This window comes from Pelodiscus sinensis, chromosome 1, assembly GCF_052426305.1.
Source record: "Pelodiscus sinensis isolate ZL-2025 chromosome 1, ASM5242630v1, whole genome shotgun sequence".
NCBI classification, from domain to species: Eukaryota; Metazoa; Chordata; order Testudines; family Trionychidae; genus Pelodiscus; species Pelodiscus sinensis.
In genome coordinates this window covers 271,406,648-271,426,325 of record NC_143052.1, presented here as the reverse complement: position 1 = coordinate 271,426,325, position 19,678 = coordinate 271,406,648, and the positions used below count along the sequence as shown (strand labels likewise).

At 43.6% G+C, this 19,678-nt stretch overlaps 1 protein-coding gene and 1 long non-coding RNA gene across 23 annotated transcripts in view; one reads left to right on the top strand and one right to left on the bottom strand.

Moving 5' to 3' along the window:
- The window catches only part of LOC112544699 (uncharacterized), a 30,618-nt gene that overhangs the window by 273 nt on the left and 10,667 nt on the right, over nucleotides 1-19,678 (top strand). For 2 of the 4 annotated variants that reach the window (XR_012900602.2, XR_012900601.2), the window contains exon 2: nucleotides 3,366-3,501. This is a non-coding gene — a long non-coding RNA (uncharacterized LOC112544699). Of the gene's footprint in view, nucleotides 1-3,365; nucleotides 3,502-9,422; nucleotides 9,722-16,443; nucleotides 16,601-19,678 lie in introns of those variants that run through there. The other 2 variants (XR_012900606.2, XR_012900604.2) reach the window with 2 other exon arrangements.
- Nucleotides 9,901-19,678, bottom strand: part of MYCBP2 (MYC binding protein 2) — a 376,578-nt gene continuing 366,800 nt past the window's right edge. For all 19 annotated transcript variants that reach the window (XM_075918843.2, XM_075918845.2, XM_075918849.2 and 16 more), the window contains 5 exons: nucleotides 19,494-19,601; nucleotides 15,669-15,878; nucleotides 13,046-13,153; nucleotides 12,701-12,866; nucleotides 9,901-10,697 (listed from right to left, as the gene is read on the bottom strand). In XM_075918843.2, the coding sequence (XP_075774958.2) occupies nucleotides 10,582-10,697; nucleotides 12,701-12,866; nucleotides 13,046-13,153; nucleotides 15,669-15,878; nucleotides 19,494-19,601 (708 nt within the window). In that variant the 3' untranslated portion in view covers nucleotides 9,901-10,581. The remainder of the gene's footprint in view (nucleotides 10,698-12,700; nucleotides 12,867-13,045; nucleotides 13,154-15,668; nucleotides 15,879-19,493; nucleotides 19,602-19,678) is intronic.

Genomic DNA, 19,678 nt, shown 5'->3' with positions numbered 1-19,678 from the left:
CACAAACATCATTTTCAGCACCTCTTTAGCTATACACAGCTGCATCGCGCACCCAAAAAATTGGGGCACCCCTGGGTTATTATGTCTGCTCTCCCACCTCTTCCTAGCCCTGTTTTGTGGCTTCCTCTGGAAAAGGCCTCGTTACCTTAAAAGTGAAAGACCGATTCTCCTTTGCCAGGCAGCCAGCGTGCTAACCTGAAGCAAATTCTTTCCAGCAGCCACACATCACATCTCAGACACATTCACCCAGGACTAGGGTTGCCAGGTGTCCGGTATTTACCCAGACAGTCTGGTATTGTCACCTCAGCTGCGTCTAGACTGGCAAGCTTTTGCGGAAAAACTTGCCAGCTGTCTACACTGGCCGCTTGATTTTGTGCAAAAGCACTGACGTTCTACTGTCCAGAATCAGTGCTTCTTGCACAAATGCTTTGACGTTCCCGTTCGGGCAAAAGCTTTTGTGCAAAAGGGCCTGTAGACAGCTGAAAACTGTTTTGCGTAAAAAAGGCCCGATGGCAAAAATGGCGATCGGGGCTTTCTTGCGCAAAACTGCGTCTAGATTGGCACGGATGCTTTTCCACAAAAAGTCCATGCCAATCTAGACGCTCTTTTCCGCAAATGCTTTTAATGGAAAAACTTTTCGGTTAAAAGCATTTGCGGAAAATCATGCCAGTCTAGACGTAGCCCTCTTGTCTAGTAAAAAAATTCAGAAAATACCAGACACCTAAAACATCCAGTATTTTCTGATTTTTTTTCCCTGGCCAGGAGGCGAAAAGACTGGGCACGTGGCAACCCTATAAACACTCAGCGCCCAGACTCCCCAACCCTCCCCTCCTCCCCCACAGCTCCCAACACCCTCAGTCCCCCTGCTTACCTGGTTCCATATGGCTGTTGACCCAGGAGAAGCAATGCTTTCCCTGGGTCTTAGTGCTCACCTATTCCCCTTTTCCTATCCCTGCACTCACTCTTAAAGGGCTGTTTTAAAGTCTTGGAGTCCTTTTTTTTTTTGCTCAACAACTTTGGTCTCCTCCCCCCCTCCTTTTTTTTCCTTCAGCAGAATTTTTTCCTGGTGTTTTTTTTTTGGGGGGGGGTTAGGTGTTTTTGTTTCAGCCATCTGGCAACCCTACCCAGGAACCTATTCCTGCAATAAACCCCGTTGCCAACTCTGTCTATGCATTTATGCAAATGACACTTATCAGAGGCACTCACCATATAAGCCACAACATCAAAGGATCATACAACTGCACATCATCTCATGCAGGGGTCGGCAACCTATGGCTCATTAGAGAGCCAGATATAGGTCTTTTGGAGCTCCAGCTTAGGTCCCCCCTCTGAACTACCCTTGCAGCAGGAAGCCAGCACTGGCGCTACAGCCTTATAGCTCTCCATAAGATTGTAATGATAGCTTCTGGCGGGGGGCAGGAAGCCCCAAGCCTCCTTGCTAGATTCGGCACGCAGGGAGCAAGTGGAGCCAAAAATGACTCCACACGCTTCTGTTTTCCTTCCCTCAACTGGGGGAACAGCTTCACAGGGACACACTTCCTGGAGGCTCTCTCTTTGCTCCCATTGGTCAGAATCTGGCAAATGGGAGCAGTGGGAGGCCATGTTACACTGTGCCTAACGTGTTATGAAAACTAGTACCATGTCCAGACCCCACACCCCCAGCCCCTTCACTCATTCCCCATACAGAGACCCTGCCCCCCCCAGCCCACTCCTGTGCTCTCTCCCTGGCCAGACACCCTGCCCCCTGGCCAGATTCCCTGCCACTAGCTTGCTCCAGCACCTTTCCTTGCTCCTGCCCTCTCCCTGTGGCCAGACAGCCTACTCCCACGCTGCTCCTGCACTCTACCTCCCACCCAGACCTTGAACCCTCACCCCCTGCTGCACCCACCCGTCGTCCAGATCCTGCACCAAAAAAGGTTCCCCACTCCTGCTATAAATAAAGACAATGTTGAAACCTTTTGTGTTGGACATAATATTTTACTTTATTTAAAAATGAAGCCTGGCCAACAAGCCCCTATTTGGGGCCAAGCCCCCATCCGATAGCATCATAACATTCCTGCAGCCCCCCCCCCCCCCCCCCGGATTTTGTATGAATGGCCTTATTTACTAGCAGGGTATGTAGGATTTCCTCCACTTACAGGAAATGGATCAGGGAGCATGTCAAGGTGGGGTAGGGTTTAGCACTTGACATATTCGTTGCCATGAGTCCACTTCCATCCATTTTACTGAAGGGGATGCCATAGGCCACAAATTACCAGTGTGTGTGTATTTTTATTAAATAAAAATAAATATACACAGACCTGTTTTGTCCTGAGCTGTTGTGCATATAGTTAAACCCTGATCAATAGAGACCATATCATGAAGCAGGAGTGAGCAATAATTTTAGAAAGGGGGCCACTTCACACATTTTTGAAGTGGCCGGGCTGCCCCAAAAGGGGCAGGGCCAGGACACTTCCATGCTTCCCTGCTCACAGACCCCCTACCCAGAGATTGGCCTGGAGGCAGAGGGAGCATGTGAAGTCTTTGTCCCCTGCTCCCCAGCACCTAGACAGAACCGCCAGCTTATCTGAACAGGAAATGAGACATTTTGAGGAGTGTTTGTGTATTGGATTGACTTAAGAAAAAAAGATTCATCCAACAAATATTACTGTGTATTTCCATACTCTAATGAATTCACACAATGAGGGCCTGGGGCAGGAGAGCTTGGACAGTCTCTCACTCCCTATCCCTGCCCTGCAAGAGGCGCACAGTGCTTAGAGTGAATGAACCACCAGCTGTTCTGAACTGATGAACTATTCGGAACTAATGTGCTGAACAGCTGGCAGCTCACTCTAAATGCCATGCGCCCCTTGCAGGGCAGGAGGAGACTGTGTACACTCCCCTGACCCCAGGCCATGATTGGCCTGGGGGTGAGGGGAGCGCATGAAGTTTCTTGTCCCCTGCCTCCGCCCTGAAAGGGGCACACCGCACCTAGAATTCAAAACAGCTGGTGGTTCAATCTAAGCGCTTGTGTGCCCCTGGTGGGAGGAGGAGACTTTACGCACTCTCCCATCCCCAGGTCTCCATTGGCCTGGGAGCAGGGAAGCAGCATGGCATCTGCAGGCTGGATCAACCCGCTGTGGTTTGTCCAGGTTCTCTGGCCTTGGAAAGATCCATTATTTATACAAGGAAATATTGTTTCTGAAGTTAACTCTCATAAATCTGAAATAAATATAAGGAAATGAGACTTTTTGGAGTGTTTGTATATCAGATTGACTTAAGAAAAGATGCATCAAACAAATACTATTCTAATGAATTCACAGCTTGGGATGATGATTCTGATGCATCAAAAAACTAAAGGAAGTATAAACTGGTCTGGTTTCTAGGTATTCCTTGTATTCTTAGAAGAGATCTCGCTCCCAGACAATCTTGACAGATACCAAAGAAAAACAGTTTTGGCTGTTAGAAGGACAAGAGATTGCTACCATGTGAAGCGCAAGATACATTTTACAATTCTGTAAAGTAAGTGTAGATTTATCAGGTGTAAACTTGCTATCATATCAATGTCAGCCAATTGATGTCACATTTTATTTCAGTTTTTTTTAAACTGATGATACATACTTGGTTTATTTTGATTATTATATGTAGAGAAATTACTTGTTCCTGCTTTCTGAGTAACATCTGTGAAAGGGGATGGAGTAAGCTACAGAAGTATGTGGTGTCTCTCTTGGAATAGTTAGTTCTACATAGGGGCTGTGTCTACATTGGTTTGATCTTGCGCAAAAGCAGCTGCTTTTGCGCCAAAACTTGCTGCCTGTCTACACTGGCCGCGAGTTCTTCCGCAAGAACACTGACATTCTAATTTATGAAATCAGTGCTTCTTGTGCAAGAACTATGATGCTCCCGCTCAGGAATAAGCCTGTGTAGACAGGCAACATGGATTTCTTGTGCAAGAAAGCCCTATGGTTAAAATGGATATTACAGTTTTCTTGCGCAAGAGAGTGTCTACCCTGGCATGGATGCTCTTGCACAAAAGCACCTCTCTCTTGTGTAGATGCTCTCTTGTGGAAGAGTTCTTGCACAAGAAGCTGCCAGTATAGATGTAGCCAGGGAGTAACTTTGAGACCTTCCTGGCCTGGCAATGGCCTCTAAACTGAGACCTTCAGCAAGATGCGTATAGAACAAGGTTCCCATTGATTTGAAGACCTACTGTGAGTTTAACATTAAAGCTTCTGATGTGCACTATATATGCAATATCATTATTAGTCTAACGGGTGTTAAAGCCATCATCATGGCCCCATTCTAATGTAGGTAGTTCTATTCCTACTATGTTCCCCTGAGGCTTCATGTGGATATGGCCTATCTCCACTTCAATTTCTAATCTAATGTTGCTGTGAACTTTTAAACAGCTGCTATGTTCACTCAGAATAGTGATGAGTGATGTTTCAGTAATGGTGAAATTTGCATACTTCACAAGGGTGTAAAAAGTCTCAAATGATTTTGGAAGGTGTTTTAAAGCTCTTTTAAAACTTCTATTGTAATCAAATGGCTAGTGTGCATGTGGCACTATCCAAGACTACGAAATGAACTTCCAAGAAATAAAGGCTATCATCATACTCACCACCTTTTGCTCTAAGTGAAGGTACATTTCTTTCCCTTCACCTTTTCTAGCAAGCATAGCTACATAAATACTGAAAAAACAGACAAACCATGGGGATAAAGAGTGTGTGCGTGGTGAGAGGGAAGAGCATTGTTAGTCATGAACATTCATGCTTGAAGCACCTTGATCTATTAACTTTAAAGCCTCACTGAAGTGATTTTATACCCAGGTAATGAAGTAGTGAATTTTCCTCTCTCAGCAACTAGATACACTAAACAGTGTCACTTGGATGAAAACTGCTGACAGGTTCAATATAAATGTCCAGGGAGGTGGACCTGGCAGGAGACACTGGAAGGAGAAACACTTAATTGCCTGTTGTGATGTAGTGGGGATTGTGTTCACTCAGTTCACTTCATGTGGTGGGTGATTCCTACTGTTCTGTTGTAACTCTGTGTGTTCCTCAGTTTCCTTGGGCACTGCACCAGTGTCAAGCTGGGGATGGGAATGTTGGGTGTGACTCTCGCTGGGGGGAAGGCTGCCCTAAGCTTCCTCATTTTAGCACATACACAATAGCTCAGGTTGTCCTGTAACCTGAGCCTGGATGGGGGGAGCAACCAGGTGACACCTTGCCCAGGAATCTGAACAAAGGAAGGGGAGGCACTGACTCCAGGCTGTGGGATTAGTTGTTGGCTGTGAGAGTTCTCCCAGCTGGCGGAGGATACAGAGAGGGGGCCCGGGGTCCTTTCTCCCCAAGTTGGATTGTACTAACTGCTTCTGGTTCCTGTGTGAACAAGTCTATGGTACACTGTATCCCTGTCAGTGAATAAAACTTCTGTTCTACCTGTTGACTGAGAGTCACATCTGACTGTGGATGGGAGTGCAGGGCCCGGTGGCCCCCCCATAGTCCAGGACACCTACAGATTCTGGCTATTTTGGTGGCACATGAAGGCTTGCAGTATGGACTAGGCAGGTTGCTCTGTTACTCCTAAGGAAAGCAACCAGCAGGTTGACAAAGAGGCACAATGACCTAAGGAAGGCTAAAAAGAGAGCAGGATTACTGGCACCAGGAGCTAGATTTCATCATTGCATCCTGCAATAAAATAAAAACAGAGAAAGCAGCATGAAGGACGATTTGGGCCACATGTAAAGGAGCCAAGAGAAGAGTTAATTGGCACCAGCAAGTTGGCAGTATAGGTCACAGAAAAAGGTAAACGAAATTAGGAAAATGTGGGAAACCAGACAGATGGGAGCTTGGCAGGCCAACAGAGTGAGAGGCTGGCAGCCTGAGAAGCAGGATTCATTCAGCAGCCAACTGCTGAGGGAGGGTGGCAGCCCTGAGAACTGGGAAAGTCAGCAGAGAGGGAGTTTGAAAGCCCAGGGAGCATATTTGATTCCCACTGCCTAGGCTACGCAGGCACCAAGATCATTTTATTTCCACAACATGAAATATTACAGATGTTCAGTTCCACAAACATGTTTTTGAGTTTGAGTTTTGGCTTGATACAGCATGGGTCAGATTTTGAAAACTCATCCCCGCCCCCCGGACAGAAATTCTGTTTCCTGGACAGCTTTACCTATGCTTTATCCTTGATAGAAACACAGGATGGCATTTCTTCCTTTATCTAGTTTGTCATGGATTTTTGCAGTCTAGGTTGCCTCCCCACCATGTCTCACTGACAGTTTGTTCCATTTCATTGATCCCTGTGTGGAGTGCATCACTTCACACATTGCTGATGTACCTCTGTTCATTCCATGTCAGGCATTCTATATTCACTGCTTCAGTACTTGTTTTATAAGTAGAATTGGGAGAAAAAAAATCCCACAACAGATTTTCAATAATTTACAATGGTAGAAGACTAATGTGTACACTGTCATAATTAGATTAACGTAAACTGCTTTACATATACTTAACTATGTAGTGTAGACCAGTGACTATACATTGATTATGGCCTTATTTTTTCTTGTCATTTTTGCTGCTACAAGCCCCTACTATTCTTATCCGCAGAACAGGATTCTTGTGGAACTTACTAAATAAATAAACAATCATTATGAAAATATCAACAAAGTTGTGGGTCAGTGAAAAGAGCACAAACGGTATGGCTGAATCATTCATTTAATTTTGTCTCCACCCTAAAATGAGTAGATAGCATACATGTTATGCCAAAAATAAGCATAAATTAGCTGCATCAAAAAACCCCCAAACAACCATTACATACTTTTCTGTAACTGTTGTTCTTTGAGATATGTTGTTTATTCCAATAAGGTGACTCTCAAGCCCAAGTCTAAAAGGTGGGATTGGTGTTCTTCACTGATTGAAACGCTGCATGTCCAATCTGTAGGCTGCTACATGATTGCATTGTGCATAGCAATGATATGTATTGATAACCATGTTACAGCTCTACAGATATCTTGAGTGGGGATGTGAGCCAGAAATGCTGTGGAGGATGGTTGGGCCCTGGTCAAATATGTTGGCAGTGAAGTATGCCAGTGAGACCATAACACTCTTGGATACAGGAAACTATCCATGACAGAATATGTTGAGAGGAAACTGACTGTCCTCTCATTCTATCTGCAACTGCCACAAACAATTACAGTGACTTCCTAAAAGACTTTGTTCTATCAATATAAAAACCCAGCACTCTGGGCACATCAACAGAGTGGAGGCTCTGTTCTTTAGCATTTGAGCGCAGTTTAGGATAAAACAGGTAAAAATATGTCCTGGCTCTCATGGAAACTGGAGACCACCTTTGGTAGAAATGCTGGACTTGGGCAGAGCTGTACTTTGTCTTTATAAAAACTGTGAAAGGTGGCTCCAGTGTGAGGGTCCTTATCACTACCAGAAATATCACCTTAAAAGAAAGGTAGAGAAGGGAATTTGTGCTGCTTAAGTAGTCCAATATGAATGAGATAGGCACCATTGTTGTTGCAACAAAATGCTGAGCTGACCAAATGGAGAATCTTTTTCACTTGGCAAGGTATGTGGCTGTCAATAAGGACTTCCTAGTGCCAAGAAAGACCTGCCTGACCTGTTTTGAACAAGAGAGGTTGGCTGAGTTCAGCCTAGGGATGTTAAGTAGCGATTAATTTGTAAGTTGAGTAGTCGATGGAATTTCCATCAACTACTCGATAAGCACTTCCACATTCTGCCTTTGAAATGTACAAGAGCCCCAACGGGGGCTCTTGTCCATTTCGAAGTTGGAACATGGCATGGAACCCCGGGGCCAGTGGGAAGTCCTGCTGACTCCAGGCTCCACGGTGGTGCTTCTGCTTTGAAATGCGCAAGAGTCCCTGGTGGCGCTCTTGTGCATTTCAAAGCAGAAACACCGCATGGAGACTGAGATCGATGGGGGACTCAGAGTCCTGTGCTGGCCCCAGGCTCTATGCTGGGTTTCCTCTGTGAAATGCCCCCACTGGGGACTTTTGTACATTTCAAAGCTGGCATGCCGTGCCACTGGAGTCCCCCCCTGATCCCCGGCTCCATCTGGCATTGCTGCATGCAGCCTGGGGTCAGCTGGGGAGTCCCCAGCTAATCCTCGCTCCACGCGGTGCTGCTGCTTTGAAATGCCACGAGGAGCCTGATGCCGGGCTCCCCTCAGCATTCAAAGCGGCAGCGCTGCATGGAGCAGCTGACCCTGGGCTCCGGGTGGCACTGCCTGCTCTTCTCTCCACCTTGCTGTCTCTTATCTTAGAGACAGCAAGGGGGGATGACCAGTCGAATATCCAGTCAACTATTTGATAAACATTTGCTTATTGGATAGTCAACTAGTCCTTCAAATCCCTAGTTTAGCCATGGATCTTCCATGCCGTAAGGTGGAATGACTGCAGGTCTGGCTGGTGAAGGCCGTGGTCTTGTCAGAAGGTCCATGTAAAGGGGTAGAATTATTGCAGTCTGTATGGGCATGTCCTGAAGCGACATGTACCAATGCTGGTGAGCCCAGGGAAGTACAATCAGAATCACATGGGCTCAATCCCTCCTGATCTTGAGGAAGACGTGGTGAAAGAGTGAAAAGGGCAGGAAGGCGTACTGGAGAAATGTTCACAATAAAAGAAACACATCTACCGTCAAACTGGGACTATGATTCCGAAAAGAGCAGAACTGCTGGCACTTCCTGTTGTGACTTATGGTAAAGAGGTCTATCTGGGGATAGCCCCAGCACTGGAAAATTAAGTTGTAGACACCTGGGTGGAGAGACTACTTGTGGCCCCAAAATGACCTGCTGAAGTAATTGGCTAGTTAGATCTGCGCACCTGGGTGATATGAGGCTTGAAGCAGGATTGAGTGCTCCATATAAAGTCCCAGAGAAGCAGGGCTTCCCTACAAAAGGGACAGGAATGTGCACCCCCCATTTATTGATATAGAACATCAGTCATATTGTCTGTCATTACCAACATGCAATCTCCTGAGAGGTATGATTGGAAATCCTGACAAGTCAGGCAAACTGCATGAAGCTCCCTGATGTAGATGTGCAGGGCCATATCCTCTGGAGACCACAAGCCCTGGGTTTGGAGGTCTCCCAGATGGGTGCCTCAACCCAGATCTGATGCGTCTGTTACTAGCAATGGTGGTGGTGTCACTAAGGGAACCCGAGTAGATCTGCTGGTTCAACCACCATGTTAGCAAATCAAGAACCTGGTAAGGCAGGGTCACTAACATGTCTAAAGTGTCCCTGGCTGGACAATACACTGTTGTGAGCCATGACTGCAGTGGCCTGAATCTAAACCACAAGGACAAGCAGCTCCCCTCCAAGAACAAAATTACTTTGAGAATTTTTAATTTTCTGAGCTCTAGCATTTTTAAAACAAGTTGCTGTGGACACTACTGAATTGTGACTCACTTCCACAGGAACTAAAGAGGAACTGGCACAGTTGGTGCTGCATTGCTTGATCTGCCCCAGGTAGGGAAGCTGTGAGGATATGGAGGATGCATGTACGCTCCAATGGACAACACTGACAAAACATTTTTTGGACTTATGGCATGAGTTCATACTTACTAGAAGAGCGTATCTGCAGAAGTCTAATTAAAAGTAAATACAAATCAATTAAAATTAGTCCTGCAGGATATTAGTTTGAAGACTTCAGAACTGTTTATCAACCTCTACATCAATTTGAATATAATACTTTATGTGAAGTCTAATAATATTATCCAACTTCTCTTAGGAAAAAGTTTACTTGAACATTCTTTATCTAAAAATACTACCATAAGTACCAACAGATTCCCAGTTGGTTTGAATTTTCTTCCCTAAAAAAAGAATAGATTTTATTTGTGAAATAAAATGATTTTTGGTTTTGAGCCAATCTAAAATAAAAGTCTTACACATTCATTAGACTTTCACTGTATAAAAATGTACAGTGGTTTTATTGACATGTACATTCCATTATGTTTACAGCTGCAAGATATGAGGCACACTCAGTATTGCACTTCATTAAAATTTCAGGCTCAAACATAACCCAGAAGTTTAAATGAATCTGCTGTTGTAATTTAATAATTCTTATACAGGACAAACATTGATATTCTTTATATACAGTGTGATAACTTGTTACATTTATGCCTTCCTAACACAATTTTTTGTAACAGTCTAGGAAATAAACGAGAATATTCCTCTTTCCCACCCCCACCCGTGATGCAGTTACAATTGTACAGGATTACAAAAAGTCAGTATACAATAATCAGTTGTTTTTTCTTCGTTTGAAAGCCAGCATCATTCATAGTCCACAGACACAGAGATCCTTTAATAGCAATTACTTATTTGTAAATGTTCAATGCTTCATAGCCGATGACTGTAATGGCCACATGCAAACACCTCACAATTTTTGATGTCTTGGTTCAAAAAATATCAATTTCTCACAGCATGGACATAGTATTTGGCATCCTTCTTGCACTGTAAATTGTTCCTTTTTCCTGGGTTATGAAATGGTCCCATCCTCATCCTGACTGTACTTATTCTGTTTAGGACACTTATGGGATGAGGACAACTGTTTTGCTCTGGTAAAAAAATTATAGTCTAAAAAGTGTGAGCATTTCTGCAAACCCCACATCCCAGAGCAAATTCCTCACCAGTGGGTGGATGTACAACATGAAGTGGACACTCTGTTCCTTCAAGTTGTTTGCCTTTGGGACCTGCATGCAGCATAAAGAGAAAAAGACATTTTCAAAACTTCCAAATCTTATGTAAATATAAATGCACAAGTATTGAAAAACACAGTATTAAACAGATTAATCAGTTTGTTTGAATTCAAGGACACTGATGAAAAAGATTTGTGAAAAATATTGCCAGCATAGGAAAAAGTAGCAATGGTCCACTTTCACACGAGCAGTTTCTATCAGGCATTTTACAATTAGAACCTTTACAGGACAAAGAGTGAATAATTGTGAGCATTTTGATAAAGCCTAATGAAAAGGGACAGAACTGTTGACTTCTACAAGACTTACAACTTCATGTCAAGGATTAAACAAAAAATTGAAGAAAAAACAAGGCTATTAAGACTGTTGTCTAGTGACAGTAAACCAAATAAATTTTAGAAAATTTACAGCCAAAATTTTATTACAAAAATTAAAATGTCTTTAAATGGATCTTCAACACAGTCAAAGCCAATGTGAAACACAAGAACCTTTACATGTGAATAACATATACGGTACTTGTTATATGAAATTCTACCTGAAGAACAATTTAGGAGTTAGGCCAACAATTACTTCCTCGGTGTACAAGTGAAACATTAAGCAATGTAGTACAAGTAGGTATTTACTTAGATAATTTGAGCAAAAGTAAACTTCTAACACTACACTAAACAATATGTAAAAAGCTATAGGGAGCACATGAGACATAATATTAAAATTGCCAATTCTGGTGAGATCATCAGATCCATGAGCATAAGATGATCCCAAGAACAAAGGGAACAGCACAGTTCAAAGAGCTTTACTTGATAATTGCAGGATAAGCACTAGGGATATCAATATGTATTTGACTGCATGATTAACTAATTAAGCCTAGGATTATCAATTAATCCTATTGACTACACTCATTCCCCCTCCCCCTTTGCTGCAGCTGTATCAGAGGCGGAAAAAGGGGGAGAGCAGGAGCCACTGCCCATGGGGAACTGGCTAAAAAGCTGTCTCTCCACAAGCCCCAGATCCCACAGACCTGCATGCCCCCCCTCATACCCACATTGCTGCCTCTGATAGAAGCACAGCAGCATGGAAGTTGAGAGGGGCAGGTGGGAGCTGGTACATGTGGGAAGCTGGCTTTTAAGCTAGCTCTCCATGCGTGCCAGCTTTATGGAGCTGTCTTCCCCCCCCTACAGCTTCTCTTAGAGGCAGCAGGGCTCAGGCAGGAACCATTGCTTCGAGCGGGGCGTAGTCTGCTTAAAAGCTGGCTCCCCATGAACATAGGCCTGCCTGCCCACCCATGGGGGGGAGGGACAGGGGAGGCTGCCGCAGAGCAGCCTCTGTCTGCAGGGAGCTTGGGTCCTCCAGACAGGGGCTGCTGCTGCCTTGTGCAGAGGCAGCAGTGTGGGGCGGCAAGCTGGAGCTGATCTCTGTGGAGAGCCAGTTTTTAAACCAGCTCCCCTCACAGACCAGCTCCTACCTGCAATCCCAAGTGGGACCAGGTACACACTGGCTGTTGCCCCCCTGTGGAGCAGTTACGCAATTATTCAATTACACAATATCTAACATCCCTAATAAGTACACAGGTCTGGGAAGATCAAAATGGAGAACCTTCGTTGCTGCCCTACACACCAGCGGGCATAATAGGCATTAACTTAACTTAACTCTGGGTACATTATTTAATGTTAGGAAGTTTCTTTATTATATCATCATGTGGTACAGCAAACAACTCCAATAGTGTGCTGAGGCAAGTTCCTGAAGAATGGACGTTTCAAAGATATAATGAAATATTGATTTTACTGTAATAATACATCGTCTATTTTGGACACCAATATTTCCAGTATGAAATGAATCACAGAACAAAATAATCCAGCCTATGAAGATTACCTAAAATGCTGATTTTAAGATATCACATGATTAATTCTGCTATATTACTAAAATATTTGCTCAATCACTTGTAATAGAATAACTGGCTGTAAAATAACTTTTGCGGTAATTTAGACTGCAAAAAACATTACCTGCAGGACAATGTGGAAGTTCTTCTTTAGGGATGCTTGTCATTCTTTGGAAATCATCATGGCAAGCATTGCAAAAATGTGTTGTCCCAAAGCAGAAAAAAACAGCTACTGAGCAGCAGTACCGGCATTTGTATTCTAAGAAATCTGTACCATGTTTGGGACACATCTGCATAGAAAGAAATAAAAAAAGTGCTGATAACATTAGAAACTAAACTGTCACAATTTAAGTAATTTATCTATGTTTGAAACTTCTGTTAAAATTAAATACATTTATTTTACTATGAATAAATCTAATTGCTGTTAAATATCTTTAAAAGAAAACAAGTACAAAGCTTGTCTGCTTACCTGTGCCCTTGAAACATCAGAGCACGCACCACAAATAAGCTCTCTTGGATCATAATCATCTCCTTGTCCAGCCTCAGCATCACAACGAGCTTCACCACCAAAGTATGCCTAAATGTTACACACATAAAACGACTGAAGATTAAAACTGAAGTGATTGGGGACTATTTATATTCCTATTATCAAATTCACATGCACGGGGAAGATGATAAAAGTACAATCTCTTTATTAGGTTCTATACATTTAAACCTTTAAAAATAAATACTCCTAAGGGTTTGGCATTCTCTAAAGCATTAGGATTCTCAATCCCCCCTGCAACCCTCAAAATGCCATATTCCATATACATATCTGTAAATGTATGCAAAAGATTGCAGAGCTTGGATCAGGGATTATTTCTGGCCACTTTATAAGTGCATATCAAGAAGGTGAGGGTAAGGATGGTGCTTCTGAAGTGATGCTGGCCCTGAAGGGAAGCTTCTCCTTGCCTTCTACTTTCCCATCTGACAGCATAGTACCCAGATCCAGAGGAGGGGAAAATCCTACCTCAATGGGCTGTGAAGTGCCACTCTCTCTGCCTTGGCCTTTTGAGTCAAATACGCAAGGTAGCAGAGAAACTGGCAAGGTAGTAGAGAAACAGCTCTCCATTTGGGTGGAAAGCAGCAGGGTGGACAGAGGTAGTAGAAGTAAGGATTGGGGAACGAGATGCTCCTTCCTTCCCATGCTCGGGCTCCAACCGGGTCCTGGTAGCCAATGCATTTTGCTCCTCTCTGTTTTTGGTTTTATGGCAAAAAGGCACATTGGGCAGCCATAAAACAATCACCAAGCAGCAATGCCAATTCTATGGCATTTCCTCATACACTTAAAACATACACTGTTTTCAGACTCTGCTATTGATCGGTGAGTGGGAATCCCCATCTTATTATTGTCTTTTCTCCATTTCTCAACTTCCAGGGGAAGGAATGCTACTCAGATAATGGATGTCTTAACACAAAAGCTGCTTCTTTATATTTCTGCATTGCTTGCAATGCACCCTCTGTCAATGCACTGTCAAAGGCAGTGGTTCTCACACTTTTGTACTGGGGGTGACCCCTTTCACATAGCAAGCCTATAACTCCCCCCACATCAAGTGAAAACACTGTTATATATTTAACATCGTTATAAATGCTAGAGGCAAAGCAGGGTTTTGGAGGCTGACTGCTTGTGATCCCAAGGGGTCCCGACCCCCAGTTTGAGAACTCCTGGCCCATGGAGTGCCAGGTGGGAGTTGGTCTGTGAGGGGAGCCAGTTTAAAAAGCCGTTTCCTTTATGTACTGGCTGCCTGTTGCCCCGTGCTGCTGCTTCTGATACACGGTTGGCAGCAGCCCCTGGCTGGGGGGGGGAGGGGGGGGGGGAGAGAGGTTGGGGAGGGAGAGTCTGAGCTCCTGGATCCAGCGTGAGCCGGAACTGAGCTGGGCTGTCCACCTGCCTACCTCATAACAACACTTTAAATGCAGCGCCCGAGTGGAGGTAAGTCTTGAACCCATCACAAGCCAGGACTGAGACAGGTTGCTGGCCAGCCTGGTAAAAAAATTTACTGGCGGCGGGGGAAGAGGGAATGCGTGTAGTCTACAGATTTAACCTATAAGCTTTTGCTTATTGGTTAATCGACTACACTGTTACATTCCTAGGGGGAATACTAGTATCCTGGAGTGGATGCAACATAGAATAAAATAGGGAAGATGCATGTATGGGAGAGAGTACAGAATGAATTATTAGGTACAAAATGCTGGGGAAAAAACCCAGGAGAAGGTGTGATATGTGGGGCGGGGTTCCTTTATTGGGAGAAGAGTCAAAAACTAAATTGGTTCAGAGTTGTGATAGGGACATGAGCATTGATTAACTGGAGGAGTGGGAACAGAACTGAACGGTATGGATGGAAAGTAGAGTTTTTTAACAAAATAGGATGTCCACATTCTTTAGAGACTGCACCATTATCTGTTCATCTAAGGCAGGGCTACTCAACTTTGGAAGCCCCAGGGGCCACAATGATATTCACAGTACATACCGAGGGCCGCAACTTAAGTGTGGTTGTATATACATGCAAATATATGCAAATAGCTTCTTTCACACTGACGGCCATGAATACAAAGTAAGGCAAGACTACACAACACAGGCCCCATTTAAGTCAGTTCTGCTGCTGTTTATAAAATGCAGTATTTACCCGATTTCCATCCAGATAACAGCACTTTTAATGAGCAATGACAGTCCAGGAATTTAATTACTAAAACGCATATCAAGAGAAGACCATTATATTTTCTTTTTTGTTTTGGCTCCCACCCACAGGTCATGTGTTGAGCCCTGCATAAACCCAAACTGCATTGTGGGCCACAAACAAAGGGGCCACAGGCCACATGTGGCCCGTGTGTTGAGTAGCTCTGATCTAAGGGCTGAGATTTATGAACCATTTTCTCCATACTGTAGGTTTCACAGGGATGGAGCTATGTCTTTTTCTATACTTTTTTTTCGTAGTGCTTTTTGGATTTTACAGTGCAATGCAGCTTTTCCAAGTTTCATAATCTATACACAAAGAGCTGACTTTTTGGCAACATTACATCAACTTCATCTGAACAAGTGCCACTGGTCATACCTTTTTGCATTTGTAGCAAACATAATAAGCATATCTGTTCATGGCATAGCTAGCTGGGTCATTATAAAATCGAACACCGGGTGTTGTGATGGCCTCACTCTTGTGCAGCCCTTCATACTCCAACCTCATTAGCGCTTTCCTCCTCACATCTTCATAGAGTTCTTTGATTGGATCAAGCAAGTCCTTTAATACTGTATGATTAATTTTGTTCTAAAATAAAGAAAAATTGATAAGAAATTTGGAATGGTGCAATACTTTCATTATAACAATAGTAGTTAGGGATGTAAAATTCCATTTAACCAGTTAACTGATTAACCATTCAATGTAACTGGTTAATTGCTTACAAGGTGGTGAGCTGGAGCAGCCCTCCCCATCATGAGTGTGGGTGCTCTGACTGGGCCCATCGCGGGCAAGGGCTGCTCGGCCAGGCTGTAGTGCCCCTGCCCATGGCACATCGTGGCCATCTTGGGTGGGGGCTGCTCTGGCCGAGCTGGTGTGCCCCTGCCCAAGGTGTGCTGCCATGGCAGAGGCTGTCCAGCCAAGCTGGAGCACCCTCCTGTGCCATACCTGTAGCAGGCTCCACTGGGCTGGAGCAGCCCACTGCCCACATCAGGGTGAAGCATATCGGTTAACCATTCTCATCCCTAACAGCAGTTATTTCTATTGTGGCAGTGCTAAAAGGCTACATTGTAATGGATACTGAACAATCATAGAACACAATACAGAATATATTTTTTAAGAAAAGATAGCTACATCAGATGCTTTATGTTTTCAGCTGCTGCACTCAAGAGGAACAGGAATACCTTTTTATATCAAATTTGTGAAACTCAGGTCCATCAGCCATAAGGGTCTAAACAACACAGCAGAGGAAAAGCGTAGCCAAGGACAAACCATTTCTCTATTCATGTTCCCTTTTCACTTCTTTATCCACAATAAGGAGAGACTATATTGGATCCATGCCAATGGAAAATCACCCCCTACACAAGCTTCTATTGTGTCTGCAAATACAGAAGGTCAACGCAATGGAAATGCTGAAGACCAATAAATTCATAGAACTTATATTCTAATGTGCCCATTTTTCTAGAAGCGATGGTAATCTCTTTCTTTTAGTAGAGTCATAGCTCTCTTGAACGTAAAGATGCTTTTGGCAGCTTCATAGAGGTGACTTTATAGAGGTGACGTATGCACATGTGCTGTCCATTATCATTCTTCTGTGGTATTGAAAAACAAGTTAAAATGCATCTTGCTAATGGTTGAGCTACTGCAGTCCTGCTACTTGACATAATTTAGGCTAAACTGAGGAAAATGTGAAGTGTAGAGTCTTAAAGTAGTCACTCATTTTTCAATGCCTACATTGCATCCAACTCTTGGATTATTACAAATTGATCAATCCAAGTACTTCTGTATGATTTTCACTTTTTTTTTTTGGAAAACCACGTTTCCAGGCACACTGCAAGGAAATTTAAAAAAGGACAGTCCCACACATTAACAGTACTTTCCTTACTTACAGATATATTGGCAATGTTGCTGACTGGCCATGAGCCTCAAAAATCTCCTTTTTGTCAGATAAATAGCCAAGGAAAGCATTATTCATCTTGGAGTAACTTGAGTTCCTAAATGTACCGTATTTTCCGGCGTATAAGGCGACTGGGCGTATAAGACAACCCCCTAATTTTCCAGTTAAAACATAGGTTTTGGCCTATACTCGCCGTATAAGACTACCCCCCCCTTCTGAGGCAACACCATTTAAAAACACCAGCCCGCTGGATGTGCCCTAATACAGTACTGTAGCTTTGGCTACATACAGAACGTCCCTGTGCTGATACTGTATGTACCGCGCTGAGCCAATCCCGGCAAGCGGTGTATTCTATTAATGCATACAAAGCCTGCTCGGATTGGCAAAGGTTGTAATAGCCCGCCTCTCTGACTCAGCCAATCCGAGCAGGCTTTGTATGCATTAATAGATGACACCGCTTGCCGTGATTGGCTCAGCGCGGTACATACAGTATCAGCACAGGGACGTTCTGTATGTAGCCGAAGCTACAGTATGTTTATACCCGGCGTATAAGACGACCCCCGATTTTTGGGGGATGTTTTTTAGTATAAAAAGTAGTCTTATACGCCAGAAAATACAGTACTGTCACTGTGTGTAGTGCAGGGGATTTCTATTTGTGTCTGTGTTCCAGGCAGGGCACAGATTTTTCCCTAGTAATGTTTCTCTAAGCATGTGCCCCTGCTCTCCTTGTTCTCATATTCTGCACTGAGTAGATAAAAGGGACTGCTGGGCCACCACTATTTTAGTTTCTTCTCTACTGCCAATTCCAGTAGGGGAAAACCAGACAGAGGGTAAGGAGGATGAGTAGAGCACTACACATAGGGACAACACACCCCAAAGAACTCAAGTTACTAGAAAGTGAGTAATGCATCATTCTTCTTTGAGTCATTGTCCCTACATATAATGCTCTTCAGATGATTCAAAAGCAATATCTCTACTGAGGAGGTGAGTGTCTGGAATCCTGTGACACAATGATTGTAGAAATGCTCTTCCCAAAGAAGCATCAGAGGCAGCTGCTTTCACTTGAGCAGAATGTCTAAATAAAATATGTACAGAGCTCTATGTTGCTGCTCTGTAGATATCAGAAGCGGGACATCTCTAAAGGAAGCTATTGCTACTGTCTGAGGTCGTCATGTGTTGTCTTACACTTCTTTCAAGGCGTGTTCTCCAGCATAAAAGGGATGTGTCTCTGGTTATAGTAGCTGTTGGGAGTTAGGAATTACATGATGCCCGCACACATTTCTTTATATCATAGGAGGATGGAAAAGTTAACTAAAACCCTTCAATAAGCATGATTAAAAAGTCCAGGCTGCTTTCTGGGGGTGTACACAGCCTGTAACCTAGCATGTTGGCATCTGAGATGAAGCCTTCTAAACAGGTTCACACAGGTACTTGCAGTCATATAACCCAACAGAGCTATATGGAAGGACCATAAGGAGGTCCTTGGGGCTCATCTGGATTTGCTGTATGAGTCGGATAATGGACAGGAAGGGGTTGTCTGGTACGTATATCACAGTGTTCAGCCATGCCCTGAAAAACTGCTGACTAAGTGGGTTCCAGGGTGAACGTCTCAAGGTTCACGTTGAGATCTAGCCTCTCAAACAGGTCTTCATGGATGACAGTTGCTTCTTGTGTTTCCCATGTGATTGTCCCTTTAAAAGCAAATTATACGTATTCCATCTTCTACGTATACGTATACCATCTTCCTTGACAATGAAAGTGAGCACTGCCAACAACATCTTGGTGAACACTCGGGCTGTGTCTAAACTACATCCCTTTTCTCGAAAAAGGAATGTAAATTAGATACTTCGAAACTGCAAATGAAGCCGGGATTTAAATTTCCCGCGCTTCATTTGCATAATGGCAGCCATGTTTTTTTTTCAAAACTGGCTTTTTGAAAGAAAAAACGCTGTTTAGACAGGAATCAATCAAAAATAAAACCCTTTTTCGAAAGATCCTGTACTCCTGAGGAAAAAGCCCTATTTCAAAAAAATCCATGGCCACCATTATTACTAAATTCCAGTGTGCTTTGATGTGCAACTGTTTGAAATGGCGGTATGTCAAAGCATACTACAGAACTCTCAGCTGTGGGGTCTACACAGACAAGTTGGTACATTGTAGATATAAAGCCTGACTTGCTGCACATTATGTCTCTGAACACACAAGTTCTGGGAATGAAAATGAGCAATATGTAATGTCCATTATAGGTAACATTAAAAAAAATACAGGTAAATACTCTGTGGTCTATACAGTAAACACTTCTTCCTTACCTTGCAAATAGGACATGACATAAACCCAAAAGTTATCCTGGGCCCGAGCCATCTATTTTCTAGTACTCGACGACAGCACTGCAAGTGGAATACATGACTACACTCCAACTTTAAGAAAAAAAAGATGATGTATGAGTAACTACTGTACTGCAAATTCAAAACTTGCATTAGCTACTGTAATGGAA